Raw genomic sequence first — 20,982 nt, 5'->3', positions numbered from 1 at the left:
ATCGTGTATTGAATTACAACAAGTTATTAATAGAATTCATGTACAATTACAACTTGTTATATTTTTTAGGTTATGTATTGATTTATGTTTTGATCCTATTATATCGAAGAATTTTTCTCGTTGAACAAAGAGGAAATAACAATCATGCGATACTACATCAAAGAGCGTAATGCGAGTAATGACAACAGGACCAGCGTATAAAATGTAACCTCGAGGAGGAGGAACATTAGATCTTACTTACGGATCCTACTTAACGTCTCAGACAGATAGATAAACAGATAGATAGATAGGCAAGTAGAGATACATATGTTTTTATATACCAGCTTTATATACCTGGCAGATATAGGTAACTGCCACTAGGTATAAAGAATATGAGAATATGGTTGGTCGTGTCGTGTATAATATACGCCAAGTGCGTATCTACTACTAGATCATAAAGCTGTTTCGTAATTTAATGCGACCTTATTATCAGGATGAAGGCACACGAATAACCTATGTATTTTTTTGATTCCAGCAATTGTCCTTCCCATCTACGCAATCCAGCCATGGATCAGCAGGCTTTACGTTTAGCCTTTCTGGCAATCAAGACATTGAGGGTCCTCAGGGTGGTTTCGAATGCATCCAACAAACAGGCCCTAAGTAAGTAACTTATATTATTATATCTATGTGTCTTTTTTGATATTGAATTTTCTAATTTTATCATAACGAATAGTTCGATAATACTATTTATTTATTATTTAATTAAAAGTAAATTCTTAATGAAAAAAATTTGGATTATTTTCTTTCATTTCGTAACTTTTTCCATTTATACAGTACGAAATGCGTAAAAAAATAAAATTTCTAATTTAATTATTTCTAATTTTGAAGGAAAAAAGGAATTACATAACCTTAAATTACGAAAAGAGAAAAGAAAAACAATCGTTTCTTGAATTTTATCGTAAACGATATCCTCTGGGGAATAAAATCAATTTCAAATACTCGAATCTACCATATTACGTCTCTTAAACGTGCTCTAAATTTTCAAGATGCCAGAATCGACGTGGCAAAAAAGAAAAAATGGCGCCGACCTGCTCTAGCGATTTATCGGTCTCTTTATAGCGTTCCATTTTTCCTGTACAGAAGCCTGGAGAGTCTTGGCGCATTGCCGTGTAAAATGCGGATACAGGCGAACGACGATGTGTACGAGACAACCAGGCATCGCATGGCTGTCGCCGAAGAGAATAATAAGAACAAATGGTAAGTCACTCCTTGAAAAGACACGAAAACGTTCGGCTTCATTTATGTTCGAATTTTTCTCCAATACTTTCATTATCTCGCCCATACATTCTCTCCTCTTTATATTTAATTTTTCTATTTCCAATGATTTGTCATATTTCAAAGCATTTTGCATTTTGTCGCTCATAAATTTATGGGGATTTATGAAGATATTATAATCCTTTGGTCAAATTTGTTTACCTGCAATATTGCCTACCTGATGTTCATTGAATTGTGGATGCAAAAAATTAATTTTGGAGTTATGGTTAGAGATACATTGACTTGTACATATATTTATACATATTCGAGCACTTAACCTAACAAAGTGAAATAAAACATTTTGTTATTCATATTCAATAAAAATATCTTTATCGTAAAAAGATGTTATTTAGTTTAAATAACGAGAGACAAAAGATTGTCATGATTGTAAGTCAATGGATGAATATCGAGAGGTTAGTTAATTTGTTTAATAGCATAACGGTCAAGGTTAAGAATGCCCCACAAGTGCAACTTCATTCCAGAATCTTTGGTGTCCATCGCTTTTGCGCCGTAGACAAAATGCATTATAATATGTTCATACAAATAGATTACGTAATAAGAACAGCAAATTTCAGTTAGGAGCTATAGATAAGAAAGAAACGAAGAATGCGATAAAGTTAAAAATTCCATTGATGTTATTTTGTGAAGTACATTGTACTAGTCGCGTCATCTATAAGTCATCAAGTGATAATATCATCTAGACAGCAGCACCGGTTACGTAATATTGTGTGTGTAATAACAAAAGCGATAATGGGCTTCGGTCAAAGCTGCTGCTTGCGTCAAAAAGGAGAATTGATTAATTACTTTTCTCCTAGAATTTCTGTGGATTAACATTTGTTAAAGAGAATTGGCGTCAACAAGAATTTCGATAAATGACGTTAGATTTAATTAAACTATCGAAAAGTAGAGATGGAAATAAAATAAAAATAATTTTATTGTAATCGTAGATAAAGAATACAGAATTTTTTTTTTAAATAATGAAGATTGATTTATTATTTTTTTTTAAATTAAATAATATATATATTTTTTTTTAATTAATTATAAATCAAAGTTAATTTTTTAATGTTTAAAAAATTTCTTAATTTCTTCATTGCAGAATAAAAGAAAAGTATTATTTAGTTTAATAAAAAAAAATTATAATACACTCGCAAATTAAATATGATAATTTTTTAAATCAGTTAGTTAATCCTTTTAAGCGATACAAAAATGTTTAAATGTGTATCAATATGATAAATTATCATAAAATTTTTCTCTTCATGTATCATGTTTAATTCTTTTGCTGTCTAATCTATATAAGAAAATATTTTAAGAATCGTCAATAACGAAGACATATAGTAATTTTAAACTGGAAAATGACAGAATAAAAAAAAAACGTAGACGGTAATGATCATTATTTTTGTTCTCTTTTGCCTAACAACCGTAGACTGATATGCTTGCATAGTTTCACATATAGCACTTTCTATTATGAATATTTAATATAGAAGAGAACTAGTTCATTCACGTCGTAGGGTATTATCAATCATTTTCTCAACTTGTTAAATCATGCAAATTATAGGAAAATAATGTAAAACTATCAGAAATATCGTCCAATATTTTAAAAAATAGTAATTCATTCATTTATTGAAAGAAACTGATATTTTTATTTATTTTTTTCCAATCTTTTATGCTTTAAATTTTTTATTGCAAATAATAATAAAATATATAATATTACATATTTTATAATATTAGATAATTTATAATAGAGACATAATAATTAAAACCTTAAAAATCTTATTATTTACAGAAATTAATAGATAATTCAAATATATTTCATTCTTAATAATTAATTAAATAATTCAAATTCAATGATTAAATTGATGAAATATAGAAAAAAATTTCAAATAATGTAACTTTCTAATCCATTATCCTTTTCTCATCTTTCTCATATTTTTGGCATATTCTGAATAAGCAAGCCATTATGAAAAACAGTTATGGCACTTGATGTGAAATATTCTGCATATAAAATCTCTCAGGTAGTAAGTACTCAGGTATACGATTTTTAGAATATTAGCAAGTATTTATGATTTTTCCTGAAGCTAGGGGTCGCAGTCGGAAAACGAAGTAGGGGTTTTTCCTGGTCATGTCTAGTTGGGACACCATTTTCATTCGGTTCGTCAGTGCGTGCAGACGTGTCAGTATATTTTCCATTTTGTGAAAATACAAGAGTGAAATACAATATTTTATATTTACCATCACCTTATCATTATTTTTTTATCATCTTTTACGTATTACAATTATAATTATGTCGATTAGTACTAGAGTTATTAAACCAAATGGACCGGACATTGGTCGCAAGGTGAAGGTAAAATCGACTGGAAAACCTATCATACCATCATCATCAAATTCAAGACACAGGGAATCAACGAGCATTCCAACTTCTGGAAGTCAGGCTAGACTGTCGTCTTCCTCTTACAAACCGGCTAATCCAACAGCAGCTCGAAGTCAACCGGAGAAAAAAATCCCCGACATTATGCGCAGACCATTAAAGTAAGTTCAGAAAAACGTGTAATATTTTATCGTTCATATTTTTGATAAAATTAGATACTCAGATAGATAATAAGCAACTTATAAAATATAAAATATTTTTATATCTTGTATTTTTCTTATTAATTACAATACATGTCGAGTACTTGCATTATTGTATAAGTAATTTATATAATTAATTATAATTATATAAATTGTATAGCTCTTTAACTAATTAATTTTGAAATATTGGAAAATAAATTTTATTATTTGTTTTTTATCGTTTTTTTTTATTAAATATAAAAAATTTAGAAAAAGAAAATCATTATATTAATATGATGATAAGATTATGATTAATGAAAAATAATATATTTTTTTTTATTGAGATTTTGTTTTTATTGATACTTAATGGAAAAAATAACGTTAGAGAAAGTTATATTAAATTTATTGATAAATAGTTGATTCATTGATAAAGCTAATATATTTATACTTAAACTTATTTTGTTTACAGAGAAAGACTTATCCATCTTCTTGCTTTGAGGCCATACAAAAAACCTGAACTGTATGATCGTATAAATAGAGGTAAAGATATATATATATATATATATAAAGAACTTTAATATATTTATAAGATATTTCAAAAAAATTATTTGATTTATATTTCATTTTTAGAGGGTTTAAAAGAACGAGAGCGTAATATCATGACGACAATCTTGAAGCAAGTTGCTTTTATGAGGGACAATACGTATCATTTGCACAGATATGTTTGGAATGATGTGCAAGAAGACTGGCCTTATTACACCGAACAGGAAAAGGCAATGTTGAAAAGGAGAAAACCTCAAAATCTTACGCCTCCTGGTTCCAGTGATGGTGGATCAAGTGGTAAGTGATAATATAATGTAATTCAATTTTTATGAATTCCACCTTATTCTGAATTTTATCAATAAGAGAAATTTGGGATTTTTCATATTAATTGAAAAAAATGAAATTTCTACAACTATTCTTGAACATTTAAAAATAACGATATTAATTTGATAAATTGTTTCAACACAAATAAATTTATAATAATTTTTCCTTATATTGATCTATATCTATATCTAATAAATAAAATGACAAATAATATATATCATCATGAAATAATCATTGCAGGCAGCGGACAATCGCCGAATTCCACTCATCCGGGTTCACCGCCTGCAATCACAGCACCACCTCCATCTTTGTTGAATAATAAGCGACCAGGATATTATCAGGGAAATGACGGACTGCCGACAAAGAGACCACGGATATCCCATTATAAGAAGTCGGAACAAAATTCTGGATCGTCGATCACGGGAGAGAACGGAAGGACGGCTGGTAGTGGTAATAGTAATAACAGTGTTAGTGTTGTTTCTGGAGCTGGTAGTACTAGTGCTAACGGTGGCAGTAGTAGTAACAGCGGTGGTGTGGTTGATGGTTGGGATCAGAGACAACATCAACGTGATATTCGTCGTGGCGATTATCGGCCCGAAAGAACAGCGAATAGTGACGTGCTACGAAGCAGCAGCTACAGCACTGGGAAACCGTGCTTGACACCAACCAGTGACAGTGAAGAAATCAATCAAACTGGTCACGGAATCATTACGAGCACCGGTTCATCCGGAAACAACACAGCTAGCAATTCGGCCACTGGCCATAATTCTCATAGTGTAGCCCATAGTAATTCTTTGAGCGGCAATCGTCATCATACCGGCAAAACGGCGATACTCGCTACCGACGGGAATTCTGGGACGGATTATGTGGCGCGTCTTATGCCAAGTGTCGTGAGTGATGGTGGTAGTGCAAGTAATTTTAGTGGTAGTTCGAACGGAATACTCGCTGATAGGAGAGACAGAAGCGATAGGAATGACAGGAGCCGCGCTAGCGAAAGGGATCGTGACTCGAGGAAGAAGAGCAACGGGACAGGTGGTAACTCCTATAATGACTTATCTGCTTCTAATTACACCGCTACCGAGGATAATACTGTCAGTACATCTTCTTGTGCTCTTGAATTGCCTGAAAGCCCTAAGTCATCGGAATATCCGGATTACCTCACGTAAACATTTTAAAAATTAATAAAATGGTTCAATGATATTCATAAAAATAAAAAGCTCATTATTGTCTTCATTATTATTATTAAAAAATAAATATATTTTAATATATATTATTATCGTAACAATTTATACATTATACATTATAAAAAGATGTAATGTAATTTATTCAGATTTAATCAGATAAAAGAAAATTTTACTGCAAATGATTATTTTAATAATCTAATTATTTAGTATTTTTTTCTAAAGACTTTAAAATATTATAAATTAACGGTTTAAATGTTAATATACAAATTTGCATTAATATATATAATAATGAAGATAAAATAAAGAAATGAAGAAATTCCATATCTTTCTCAATGAAGTTTGTTGTATATCATTGAACAAAATATAAAAATGTTATTCTATATAAATATATATATACATATAAATAACTTATTTAACAAATTGCTTATAGGTATTACACGACAATAAGTAGTTCAGAACAGAGAAGACGTTATAAAGCAGAATTTAATGCTGATTATGAAGAGTATCGACGGTTACATGCTCAAGTAGCAAATGTATCTAAACGGTTTACGCAGCTCCAAGAACGTTTGAAACAAGAAGAAGCCTCTGGGAACTGGGAAGAGTACGAGGTACTGTATTTATGTAAATAACATACAATAAGTCATTTTTTTTTTTTTACTATTAAAGATTTTAATTATTTTTTTATATTGTATTTTATAGGAAGTAAGGCGGCAAATTTTGCACGACTATAACGAAACTAAACGGGACCCTGTACATAAAGAAATAAAACGTCGATTTCATTATCTGCACGAGAAGCTAAGTCACATTAAACGGCTAGTATTGGAGTACGATACGCAAAACTGTGGCGGTGGGATGACAAGCAGCAGTAACGCTAACGGTAGCAACGAAATTAAGGAGATGGACAGTTTGCACTACTGACACAAACTGAAAAGGCCGCCTCTTATATTCAACCTTTTCTCAATTGTCGGTACGTTACTGTCTTCGTTGTCGCAGAATTTGCATTTTCTCGGCATGTTCCAAGGCTGATCTAAACGGTCCATATGGTTCCTGGTTCTGTCGTCGAAAACAAAGTCAAGTACTGTCTGAGCCGGGGTTGCAACAAACAAGAATCTTCATGCTGTTGTTAAAATTGCGAAAGTCGAAGATTTCTCTTCTATAATTGATTTGTGCGCGCGACTGTGATGATCTCTTCGACTTGCGCTTTTGTGTGATCGCGAGCGATCGTCGTGACGCGCTTGCGTGCTACTTCGACCAATGGTAACTACATCGATAAAGGGGCTTTTTAACGACAATCGGTACGTTTCGGGGGAAAAAAGGAAACGGGGGAAAAAAAAAAAAAAAAGGAATGAAATAAAAGTCCATCCGAAGAGAGAGAGAAAACAATGAGAAAAAGGGCATTCGCGAAAAGCTAGACATAAACGCTCGAACTGAAATACATAGGGACGTATTTCTTCGAGAACTCTGACCTCCTACGAGGAATAAAAAAAAAAAAAAAAAAAAGAATAATAGGAAAAAATGAAGAAAGAAGACAATTGAGAAAGCAGTAATTAACTTTATATAATTAGTTACTTACCGTGCGCACGTCCAAGTGTGTCGTCCAGTTTAAGAATACATTAGATTAAAAAAAAATTAAAAAAAAAAAATAAAAAAAAAAAATACAATGCGAATGCGAGAAGAGGGTCCAAAAGTTAGTAAGGGCTTATCATGTGCCACGTCCGGAAAAGACTATATTTCTTTTTTCTGCCGGCAGGAAAAAAGAAAAAGACTAGCACAGACTGTCCATAAACTGCCGCGAATCGTACATAAGATCTGCTACTCGTCGCCAATTTCTTTCTTTTTGTTCTTTTTTTTTCTTTTCTTTTTTTTTTTTTCTTTTCTTTTCTTTTCTTTTTATTTTATGTTTGTTCAAAGAGTCTCGTTAGAATTAGAAACAAATGAATTATTAATTTTTCTGCTAAGAGAGAGAGACCATTTATGCTTTGCAAATCTGAAACGATTCTTTGTTACTTCTTCGTTCTCTTTTTTTTTTTCTTCACCACTCGGCCCGCACTGTATGTCGTAAATATAATCGTTATATCTTTACTAAATCAAACAAAAAAAATGGCACAATTTGGGAATCAATCTTGCAACAATTAAAATAAAATTTAAAAAAAGTTAAAAGTGAAAAAAAACGTAATAAACAAAAAAATGAAAAATGAGAATACATTAAAAAATTTTTAGATTTATCTGCCATAAAGTGATGTAACAAAGCGAATCACTGTGCAGTTAATACAGATTGCATATTGCATATTTTTCACTTTGGAAGAAACAGAAGTGAAGTTAAAGAATGAAAAGTGAAAACAAAATGGACCTTGCCCCTTTCAAATCACGCGATCGCTCGTAATGGTTCCGGTTGTGTATATCGTATGCTAGGGTAGATCCATTTTATACGATTTCAAAAATCTTATTAGTCACTGAAAGAAAGAATGCTCAGCGCCATCATCGATATGATCAAACATTTCATACGCAGCAAAATAAAAATACAAAAAAATATACATACATACATATATATATATATATATATATATGTTAATATATATATATATAATTAAAATAAGAAAAAGTAAAACAATAAAATCGAAATATTAAAATAAATAAGTTTCATATAGTAATTATTATTAATAGTCGTCGTCGGCGATAAATATATAGTATATAATATGTTGTACAGTGTGCGCCAATTTATTACGCGTATGAATATCTTCTTCGTGTAATTAATATTATTATTGACGATAAATACTAATATAATTATTGATGCTACTGCTATCATTATTGTTCGAATAGTTAGGTAGATATAACGCGAATTCTTTGTTAGAGAAATAAAATGAAAAAAACGAAAAACGATGTTAATCAAGCTAATGTTTTCCATCGAATGTGTAACGAAAGTTTACAATGTTAAAGTTTCTAAAATATCTTTTTATCTGTTTACTATGTTATTTTTGAAATCGAATGCATAAGCATATTGGATGAATTTTAAATGTAATTTTGAACGTGTCCTTTTATACCATTGCCTTTAATTTCTTCTTCTTCTTCTTTTTTTTTCTTTTTTTTTCTCTCTTTTCAAATCGACACGCAGTTGCCTTTTATATTTGTATACGAGATAAGTGTTTTTATTTCGTGTTTTTGTTTCACATTCAATAAGGATTTGCAGATAATTGCGAGTGCTTTGTGATAAAAAGTGAAGGAATCGAGAAAGAATAATATAAAGAAAGAGAATTTGGCACGTATTAATTCAATATATTGCGTATACATCGCCATTTATGTGAATGAAATTTGTATGATATTGACGATCTTAGGAATTTAAATATTGGTATATAGGGTTTTACACTCTTATAAAATATATATTTAAACTTTCTTCTTCCATGTAGTGATTGTTTTAATATGCAAAAATATTATAGTTTCAATTTAAAAATTATTTTATAATCATTTTTTTCTTATATAGATATAAATTTAATTTAATTAAAAAATGAACTCTTTGATTTGATCTGTTTCGTTTAAATATTATATGAGTTTTATGTTTCTTCTTTAATATATTCATTTAGGTTTATAGAAACATATTTTGAGAATTGTTAGAACATTAAAATTGAATATTAAAACGTCCAAATATTATTACAACTCTTTTTTAATAATTTGTCGATTAATAGTGAAGGATAGTTAAGCTTGCCTTGAATGAAGTCCTTGTTATATTTTTACTGAAATTTTATCGTACATCGTTATTTGCGCTTTGAGTTTTCTTTTTTTTTTTTCTATCCGAATTCCTTACATTATTTATAATTTGCTGAAAAATATTATTATATCTTAAAAAATAAATACTGATAAATGATTAGCGTTCCATTTATGATGGATTTTAAACCATTATAATTTAACTCATTACTTATATTTTAAAAAGACATATCTCTAATATAATTTTTTATTAGAACATTTTAAAATATTAATTATGTTTATACACAACAAGTATAATTTGTTTATAAATTGATAATTGGTATAATTCGTTATTTCTTATCTTTTTGAAAAGTTTTTGAGCAAAGAATAAGAAAAATTCTAAATTTGTTATTAGATATTTTATAGATTCATTGTTTACTCTTCTTAAAACTCTCTGTGCAATGTATTTGCTCTTTTTATGTATTATATTTATACTTATCCACAACATTAATGAGAAGAAAGTGTATAGATATCTGGAAACATCGATTTATGAATGCATTTGATGGGGTTAAAGAGAAGAGAAAGACAAAAGTAATAAAAGTTTTAAAATGTTAAATAGTTTTGTTGTAAGAAAAAAAGATTAACTGAGCGCTACAGGAGTATGCATGGCACAGTGTTGACAAGTATTTTCTACTGACTGCAACGAATTTAAAAAATGCAAATCTCACATAAAAAAAACATATTCAAGATAAATTAATTTAACCTATTTTTATATATAGAAATATGTCTATATGAGTAAATAAATAAATATATATATATACATATACATATATTAGCATTATAAGACCTATTCGTGTGTGAGTTCACGGAAATAAATGAAAATTGTAAAAATGCTAATATCGAAATAGATATGGTTTTTAGTTATTAAAAGATATAGGAACTATTCGTTGTTAATTTGGATTACGTTCCTTTTTTTTTTTTTCTTATATAGATATATAATTGATAGGTAATTTTATCTTTGCTCACTCTTTTCCCCCTGCATTTACGAAAGAAAAAAAAAATGTAATAAAAATTATGAAATATTAATTCATGCGTTTCTTTTTACTCTCATTACACTTCATCATTTTTTACAATAAAACCAGAGAATCATGGAAAAATAATGAATATAATTATATGCAACAGGTATTTATACAATGCGTAGAATAAAAAGAAAACGCGTAAAAGAGAGAAAAAAGTTTTCAAAAAATTTTTTTAATATTGTCATACTGTGCCATACATATCCACTTCGGTGTACGATGGTTCAGTAAAATGTTCGTATTTAGATTAATAAATATAATTAGTAAATATTCCAACTTTGATTTTTTGTATTTTCATCATTCGCGCGTTGATTATAGAGCAAATGAAATTATTTAGTATATATATATATATATATCATTTATATATACTAAATTTTTAAAACATTCCTATGACGTAAGTAGTAAGTTTTAAAAAAGGAAAAATAATAAAATAGTAAAATAGTAATCCAAGAAAAAAGAAGATTTAAATCAATTATTTAAATAATATTCTCTCCGTTTCTTTGATTAATTTCTTACGAAATTCTACATATTTATTTTTGTTATTGACATAATCAACGTGTGTATCAAATAATATCAATCAAGAGTGTAAAATCATAATCGAATCAAAGCAGAAACAATGCTTGAAGAGACTGAATTAAGAAACACTCGATACATAGAAAATTGTAAAATTCAAGTGCAACTTAAGTAAACGATGCAATAAATGCGCTTCTAAATTGCGCCACATTTCAAACGTGAGAGTATATACGTTCAATGGATCTAAATACTCAATGGAATATGCATGAAATGAGAACAGAATATCAGTTGAGAATAGTACATTAGAGATTATCTCATTTATTAGTTCTTTCGGACTTGCATAAATATTTGAAGCTCAGTATATAAGCTCAAAACTATTGGAATAAATGATATCTGTATAGAAGATAACGTCATAGCGAAGTAAGTGCTCTTAACAATGCATTTGATAATTCGTAATGATTAAGTTTAATTGTTTGTATATTATCACTTCCGTTGTTAAAACGCTTCAAATGAAAAGAATTTCATTTCTATCGCCTCCTACATTTTTTTCCTTATTACCTTATTGTATCGTTACAAATTTGATTTCTCAAAACATTTGATATCGAATTTATTTGAATGATCGAAATTACAAAACACATGCATCAATCATGTGCAATTTATAAACACGCATTTTGATATCGTCGAATATATTCAAAATCGAAGATCGCGTGATCAATTTAAGATTAATCAAAATTCCAAGATACTTAGATCAGTCTCTTACCTTTTTATTTTTTATCTTTTTTTAAATTTTTTGTTTCCTAAAATCGTATTTTTCGATATTGCCAACTTTTATCAATTTTTAAAAAACTTTTCCTCTATTATGTTTCATTCGTCATTGAAAGAACATAATCTCATTTTCATTCCTTTATAAATCATTCTTTATTCGGTATTGTCATGCTTCTCTATTTATTTGTTTTTCTACACGAATTTAACAAAAAAAAAAGTAATATATTTATCTTTTTATTCCATTTCTTTAAACGATCACGAAATAATCACTTTCAGGTCATTGAATCGACGGAAGATTTCGAAAAATGATTCACACTTTATCATCGATTTTCAGATATATACACGTGTACGTATATGTATATATATATACGTAGTATCTTATCATCTACGTCATTGTGTAATATTTAACACGAAGTAAAAAAAGAACAGACTTTTTTCGCGAATCGTGAATTCTATTAATTATTATGTCTGTTTCAATCTTTGGCTCTCTCTCTCTCTCTTTCCTTTCCTTTTCTTTTTTTCTTTTTTCTTTTAAATTTTTTTTTTTTTTTTTAATTTTTTCAAAGCTTAAGAATAAAAGTAAAAAAAAGCAGAAAATCCAAGTGCCAATTTTAGCGAAGCAAGAGTATAATGACTATATACATATATACATATATTATAAAAGTATATATATACACAATATATTTAGCGTAATTCCATGTGCATTATTTCTTACGATATTAATACGTGTGAACACTGACAAGAGAGGAAAATTTTCAGAAATATTTTTCTTTTGATGTCTAAAGAAGGAACTTGTTAGAAACATGTATTAACGAATTTTAAAAAAGCATCATTTGCAAAGAAATTGTCCCCCTTTCCTTACACCTCATTTCCTCGTTGTTCATGGAGAAAACGTATCATTATCGAAACGACGTACACTTAGATAAATTTTTAAAAAAAGAACTTTCGTGTTCTTAGTTTAGAGGAAGTTGTGTGAAACGAAAAAAAAAAAAAAAAGTGAGATGATATGCCGCACTTTAGATAAAATTAAAATTTAAATTGTTAGACTTTTTGTTTCAGACATTGGTGTTTTATTGGTGTGGATTTTTTTATATTTTTTTTTCACGGTCCCCCTTTCTCTTTCTAAATGTCGGATCGTTAATCATCTAATAATCGTAAAGCGTCGCTGAGTTCTATCAGTTTGTCGACGCTTTGGACATTCTTCGAAACGAGATTTCTTCTTCGATCCATTCTTTTCGCAAAGTCTTTCGCTTCAAACTTATTAGTGTTCCTATTGGTAGAAAATTCCTCGTTATAATGCTTGAGCAAAATTGAAAAACTTCTCAATCTGTGAATGTTAAAAATTTTCACTTTTGTTGTAAAAATAAATTAAATTTATTTTCTAAATTTGTCAAATATGTCAAATGCTAGTTAAGATGTACTGTAAAATAAATATAATAAAAATCTCTTACTAAAAATAGGTGAAATTACAACAAAAATATTTGCACAATTTCTCTAAAGTTCTAAAAAAAATATATAATAGGACAATGATCAAAAAGCTTAAACATTCATGTGCTAAAAATATATTCTCAATAATTGACTATTTTTTCAGATTTTTTTCTAATTATTCATTATCATCATAGTTTTTTCCCGATAATTCTGTTAATTTTGATAATCAAATCTTCAAATTATCATAAGATTAGCAATAGATTATCTTAATTTTTTCGTCCATCCCTGTCTCCACTGCCTCTTTCGGCCGTCCTGACAACAGAAAAATTTCTCGTTATATAATGTTGCATGAATATAATGTTCCATCACGTGGTTAAGCGAGGAGAACAATTTTAAAAAAAAATCAAAATGATTTATAGGATACAAACATGAGAAATGAATTAAAAAAAATTCTCTTAAATAAGTTATATAATATAGAAAATTTTATCTTGTGATTTGTTAATTGTTCATATTTTTCGATGTGTGTTTTAAAAATATTCTAAGTCATTGAAAATTAAATGTAACAGATTTTTATCAGAGACCATTGAAAATTTAGATCAATATTCAATTCGATTTTTTTATTTCGATCAAAAGTAAATTTGCTTCCTTTTATTTATTTATTTTTGGAAAACAAAAAAATTGAGTTTTTTTTAACGAATTTTAACACAATCATTTAAAATATTCATCAATAGAATCGTTTATTACAATATTTTAATATTTTAAATTTAAATTCATAATTAAAATGATTCGCGTTGGCTATATTTTTAGTCATATGGCTATATTTAAGTCATAAAAATAATCATGCAATATATTAGATAAAATTTAAATCACTGATATCAATGAAGTAAAAATAAATATTTTTGTTAGATGATACATTATAACATGAAATAATAAATCTTTTGCAATACTTCTAATTATTAAAATATAAAAATTTATAATTTGGTTATAATCGTAGATATAATTATTTATCTTTTAATATTTTTTTAAATTTTATTTCATGCATTTTGTTTTATTTTCAAATATTTGAGTTAATCTTGAATAATAATCAATTAATTAATATGATTTAATATTAACAAACTTATTATTAAAAATTGCAATTATAAGAAGGAAATATCTAATATTACTGGTTATCTGATTATTACAAAATCTGGTTTATAATTATACTATCCATTATTTTATGATCATTATAGCACATGTATAAAAAGATCTCATGTCTTGGCAAAACATAGTATGTTCTGGTATAATCTTATAGTAAACTTTCCAATTTCATTTACGATTTCCATAAAATATCCAAGCAAAAAAAATTACGCTTTCGAATAAAGGAAGTTTCATTTCCGTTTGTTTTTAACGAATCAATCAGTTAACTTGGAAAATATACGATACGTAAAATCATATCAATCCAAATGAAGTGCATTAAGTAGTTAATTAAACGATATATAGATCGCGTGACTAGTTCGGTACTGCGTTTCGTACATGCGCAGGTTATAATTGCCAACAACAAAGTAATTTCCAATCGTGTTCTTTCTTTTTCGCGTGACACATAATGTGTGAATGTACTAATATTCCCATTTCGTTGCAATATGATATTGGAGTTTCTCGTCGAAATGGGATTTTGAATTTTTACGGCGAATGCTTTCAGAGATATTACCAACAACGAAGAAACATTTTCCAATGTTGTTTCTTATGAGACGAATGCTTCGAATTAGATTGATTTATTGTTGCGACGTTTGAAGGATGCAGCATAAATTGTTTGTCGTCGTATGTGATAAGATATAGAGGGAAGGGGAGAGAAAGGGTAATCGTGAAAACAAGTTATTGGACAACAAAACGGGCATAATTTAGACCTGGAAATATTGCTATGGTCATTTTCTTCCTTGCTTACTATAGTATATCTTTATTGATGAATGAGTTACCTGACGAGCGGTATAACGTGTTTGTTTATCGCATAGTACTATATTTTTTGACTGTGATGTTAGGATCTTTGTAATAACATAGATTGCGTACAGATTTTGTTCGATAGAGATTCGATGAAGAAATATCTCATCAATTGGAAACCTATATTTGCAATATGATAGAATGGGATCCCGTGACCATCACCTTTTTTTTCCTTTCGTTGATTCCATGTTGTCTGACACGATTAATCGAAATGTTAACTTCTTCGACACAATGACGTAAAACGCGCGAATTGTTCGTTCGTCATTGTTTTTATGTTAAGCGATACGGTACTACGCTTTTACGATTCGCATAATAAATACATACATTTCACAATCGCAAGAAATATTTATAATTTGAGTATTATCAGTAAGGAAAGATCTTTGAAATCTTTCCACATGCATCGAAATTAATCGTAAACATTATCATATATTGTATCAAAAAATTTAAGTTTTAATTAATTATAATGATGCGTCCGACGAGCTAACGTTTCGATATATGTAAATTGATTTTTGCAAATATACAATACGAAGGATACATATTGTTGCATAACCTATCATAGAATTTGGGTTAATGTATGTATGCATGTATCTGTAGCAAAAAGAATAACGTTTAAACATTCGAGAGGTTAAGACATGAAGAAGTCGTAATTTTTTGTATATACATAACATTCATTAATCTTGATGATCTAAGCATGTGACATCATTTTGTACAGGAATAGCCTTAGAAATATACATAGATATTGGGTAACTTTAAACTTTGCTCGAACACATCGTAATGTTTCCGAATTGACTGAAACAAAATAAATTGAACGAACACTTATTTTGTATTACCTATAGTAGGTATTATTAATAATGTAGATATCGGTTAATTATACGATTTTAGAATTAAATGATACTTGATTTTTTTTTTCGTTCGATTATCCTCGTTCCATCACATCGAAGTTACTGAGAAATTTCTCCAATTGTAAAATCTTTTATTATTCATGAAGGTGCTCGAGCAAGGGACAAAATCGAATTAAACGTAAGAAAGGAAACTTCGTGATACGCGAAAAAGAGAGAAGTATATAAAATATACTCATTAAAAATTATCCATGAATATTACTTTGGAACGGTGAAGAGAATTAGAATAAAGGAGAACGAAGAAACGCGATTTCTCTTACCCATATCAAACTAAGAGTTAGTTTGTAAAGAAAAAATATAACAAAATAAAAAAAAAAATAGAAAATATAAAAAAAATAGTAATAATAAAGAAATAGGAACTGATCTCGTACTCACCATGAATGACGTATCGAAATTGTTTTCGTTGGTTCTAACGATAAAAAACGACGATGGATGCCTTTTGTCTATGAAACGATTACGAGGTTGGTACTTCAATGCGATTATCGAGAAATACAAAAATTATTGCATACTATCAGAGAAAGTTACATTCTCTAAATGCTTATTAAATATATATCACTTCACATGATCGAATGATTCAATTGATTTATAAAATATAGTAACTTGAAATGTATAAAAGGCAGCTTGGAAATTTTCGTTGTCCTCCCAGCTGCTATCGTCAATATTGTTTTTTAATGATTTTGAGCATTTTCTTTCCATTATTTTCGAAAAATGAAAGGAACAGGGGAAATGGAACGACAACGATATAGAAAAGAAAACGAAACTTGTTGTTTTCTCTTTTCCCTTCTTTTTTCTCTTTTCTTTACATTTAAAGAAATTTGACGAATAAGCAAACGATAAGCGAAAATAGAAAAAGAATCACATATATACGCGCAAACACAAATACACAATATAAAATGATTAAATGGTCCCATAGAATGGATCATCCCGTCGATAGATATATGTATAATACGCGACTTTTATTGACGACAACTGCATTGCTTCCCCTGACAAAGGCTCATGTATTCATTATATAGTTATATTTGGAATCATTACCTATATATATATATATATATATGTATGTATATATATTATACATATATATACATATATATATGATAAAAAGGCAAAAAACTGGAAAAAAAAAAGAAAAAAATATTTAAATATTGTTGGCAAGTGCGACGAATAACTGCGTGGAACATTATCGACAGGAGGAAAATGATTTAATTCGATAATAAATGATTATAAATGGAAGAAGAAGAAATATGTATATTTCTCTCCGATATCGAAACAACTATGATATACGTAGGGGAAAGAAACAGATTTATTATTCTGTCTTTCTTCCTCTGTTGATTGTATTCTATTTTGCTTCCTTTTTCTTTCCCCCTCATTTTTTCTTCCGTTAATTATTATTATTATTATTATTATTATTATTATTATTATTATTATTATTATTATTATTATTATTATTAATTATTATTATTATTATTATTGCTAGTATGATAATTATTATTATTCATTATTATTATTATTATTATTATTATTATTATTATTATTACTATTATTATTATTATTATTATTAATGTTAATGTTAATGTTATTACATAAATATGTTAATCATTCGATTACATTATCCTCGAGTGTTAGACTGGGACGTGCAATGTTGCGGCGGTTCAAGATCAATATTTACCTTCAAGTATAATTAAATTGTTAAAAAAAAGTCGTATCTTCTGTAAGCGGGGAACATTTTTCATCTAAATGCTAAGTACACGAAAAATGTTGCGAATTATCAATTTTAAATTGATATATTTTATCGATGTCTAATAGCTGATCCTAAATTTATATAGAAGATTTATAATTAAAAACATCAACAATTAAAATAGTACGAAAAATTCATTCGCATATTTAAAAAACATAATTAATATCAATTATCTGAATTTGATTTGGCTAATTGTTTGTGTTGTGTAAACGCAAAACAAATATGTAAATCAAATAATTATTCATGCAATCATATCATATGCAAAATGTTTTAATCAAACTATAGTAAACATCTAGATAACGTGTGCCTGTTGCCTTATAAAGAGCGTATATAAATTATTTTAGCAACACAATGTCCCATAATAGTCGCGAGTGTTCTAAAATATATCACAAAGTTATTAGGGGATCGTTCACTAAAACATGAATTTGTCACTTAATATAGTATATATTTTAAATATTCCAATTTTATTCAATAAAATCATTATTCTAGTGAAATTTTTCATTCCTAATGATTTCTATAATATATACGTATAATCCCCTAATTACTTTAATTAATGTTCACTTTCGCTAAGTATAGAATAAAGAAATTCGTTTAAAACAGTAAAAAAAAATTCTAGATCTAAGATTTAATTGTGATGTTAAGGTTATGTTTTCAGCTACTACTGAAATATTTTCATGAAACGAATTAAATATTATATCTAATGCCTAATTAATGTCTAAAGAGATATATGTTGCAACACAACCGAGTCCATGGATATTCCCCGTAAATATAATCATTGTTATACGTAGAGAGAAAAGATCTCTTCGTGTTCCAAAATCAAAACGTGCCTGGTATGATCGTTGACGAAACATTATATGGTTAGAATAGTAAGAAAGTATACCGGTGGAAAAAGAATGAGAAGTAGGGGAAAAAAAAAAGAGAAAAAGACAATTTCTTTTCTACAGTGGACACTTCGGTTTGTGATTATCGGCGAGAGGCACACATAGAACCGAAACGTTATTGCGCGAAACAATTTCCTCCGTTTCTTGCTACGATTCTGTTTCACGCATAGTTCCGGCCGTTTCCCCGCGTACTTTTGTTTTATTCGAGAGCAAAAGAAAAAAAAACATAAGAACCGTACGTGTTAAATGTGTACGTGTGAAAATATCGTACAAAGAAAAAAAATTATAAAGATGCTACTCGGAACATGAAAAAAAAGAAACAAGAAGAGGTTAGAATGGAAACTTGTGAGCGTGATGAAAATATAATTAATATGTAAAAAGAATGATGATGTTCTCTTTGTCGAACGAAGAAAAAAAGAGCGTAAGTCGATGGCTTTTACAATGAAATCAATACGATATACATATGTAATAATAAATACATATTGTGTTTTTTCTTGTATGACGACTACTGCTTGACAATTCATACGACGACGATTATGGTGACGACTACACAAGAATATAAACGGAGTATGTATAAAATGTATTTTAAGTCTGGACAAAAAAAATCAATTTACATTTACAATTTACAGTAACGAGTAACAATAACTGATGTGGGTTGTGCATAAGAAAAGAAAACAAAAACAAAAAGAAAAAAAAATGAAAAGCGTATATATATACGGTAAACATGGCGATTCGTGATAATGGAGAATCGGATCGACTCAACGATCGAATTGCGCACGTGCTGTGTGTGGAAAACAAGTTTTCGTCCCAATGCGGATTCACTTCTTTCCTGGCTGTTCTTTTTTATTTTTTTTTGTCATATTCTGCTTACATGATTAAATTATACGATTCTCACTTCAATTAACTATATTCCATTGTTTTTGATAAACTTGCATAACATTGTTTTAAAATTTATTCACTTTTTATTGAATTTTTTCTTAAAATTTAATAAGAATAAAATTTAAAATTAAATATAAAATAGGAAAAAATAGAAGATAATAAAAAAAAATGATTTTTTTTCTTTATATATATTCTTGCGATTTGATATATATTAATTTTTATTTATTAAAAGACAAATGAAATAAAAGATAAGAAGGCACGTAAGGAAAAATAGAAAAGGATCGCACAGGTGAATAGGCGTTAGAAAATAAAACAGGAGTGCCAAATCATCCGTGACTTCCGTCCCACTTGGGCAATAATAAGTACAGCAACTTGGCGAGAATACAAATGTTTGCCATTTGTCCTCCAATAATCGTAAGGATTCTTAATCTGTCCGTTATATCGATCCTTTTTTTGTATTGTACTCGAAAAATGATCAGTATATCCGTTATTTTCGCCATTTCTTGGTCGAAGATGTGATCATATATTAGTAAAAAATGGAAAATAAATGTTGGTCATTGAAAAATAGGAAAAAAAAAAGAAAGTCTATTTGAAACACAATTTTACAGCAAAGATCGTTATTTTCGAGCAATTGATACAAATAATCGATCTGAATAAAATAATATTGACACTCGCTATTAGTGCCTGTCATTTCATCGATAATCAGGACAGAGTGTTTCGTCGAGAAACTTCTAGTTCTATTCGTCGAACTGACTAAAATGAGGTTGTATCCGATTCTCCATTTATATATTATCGATGCTGTTTATTAAAAATAACAGATTGGTCGTATCAATTTTGACGGCTAATTAAACTATAAAAAAAAAATATTTATTCAGACGACTTGCCAGTTTCGTTGCACAGTATACATGATGTAGGTTCGAGCGAAATAAAAAAACATAAAAAAATAAATAAATAAATCAATAATAATGGAAAGAAATCTAGAGATTATGGATTAAATGGATGAGTTGCATAGTTATTTGAGAAGTTTCACGAAATATCGATGTATATATTTTAAGTTTGTATTATAATGCCCCCACTTAATTTGTATGAAATGGAGAATTTCAAATATTAAAATGATAAAAAAAAATCTTTGTTCTTTTTTCTATTTTCCTATTTTTATAATTTTTTGTCGTTAAATATTATATACTCCCATTTTATATGTATTTAAGTACATACGTAAATTGAGTCAATTTGATTCTTGTATTCCTAATACATATATGTCATTAA

At 28.4% G+C, this 20,982-nt stretch overlaps 1 protein-coding gene across 2 annotated transcripts in view; it reads left to right on the top strand.

The window, feature by feature from the left end:
• The window catches only part of Su(Tpl) (Suppressor of Triplolethal), a 113,618-nt gene extending 106,074 nt beyond the window's left edge, over positions 1 to 7,544 (top strand). For both annotated transcript variants that reach the window (XM_003693882.4, XM_086907312.1), the window contains exons 3-10: positions 515 to 639; positions 1,120 to 1,236; positions 3,586 to 3,819; positions 4,307 to 4,377; positions 4,468 to 4,677; positions 4,945 to 5,866; positions 6,319 to 6,496; positions 6,588 to 7,544. In XM_003693882.4, coding sequence (XP_003693930.2) covers positions 515 to 639; positions 1,120 to 1,236; positions 3,586 to 3,819; positions 4,307 to 4,377; positions 4,468 to 4,677; positions 4,945 to 5,866; positions 6,319 to 6,496; positions 6,588 to 6,806 — 2,076 coding nt within the window. In that variant the 3' untranslated portion in view covers positions 6,807 to 7,544. The remainder of the gene's footprint in view (positions 1 to 514; positions 640 to 1,119; positions 1,237 to 3,585; positions 3,820 to 4,306; positions 4,378 to 4,467; positions 4,678 to 4,944; positions 5,867 to 6,318; positions 6,497 to 6,587) is intronic.
• The last annotated feature ends 13,438 nt before the right edge of the window (positions 7,545 to 20,982 follow it).

This window comes from Apis florea, unplaced genomic scaffold (assembly GCF_048593485.1).
Source record: "Apis florea isolate Af1SG1 unplaced genomic scaffold, ASM4859348v1 contig_2839_pilon, whole genome shotgun sequence".
NCBI classification, from domain to species: Eukaryota; Metazoa; Arthropoda; class Insecta; order Hymenoptera; family Apidae; genus Apis; species Apis florea.
This window is presented reverse-complemented; position numbering and strand designations above follow the sequence as displayed.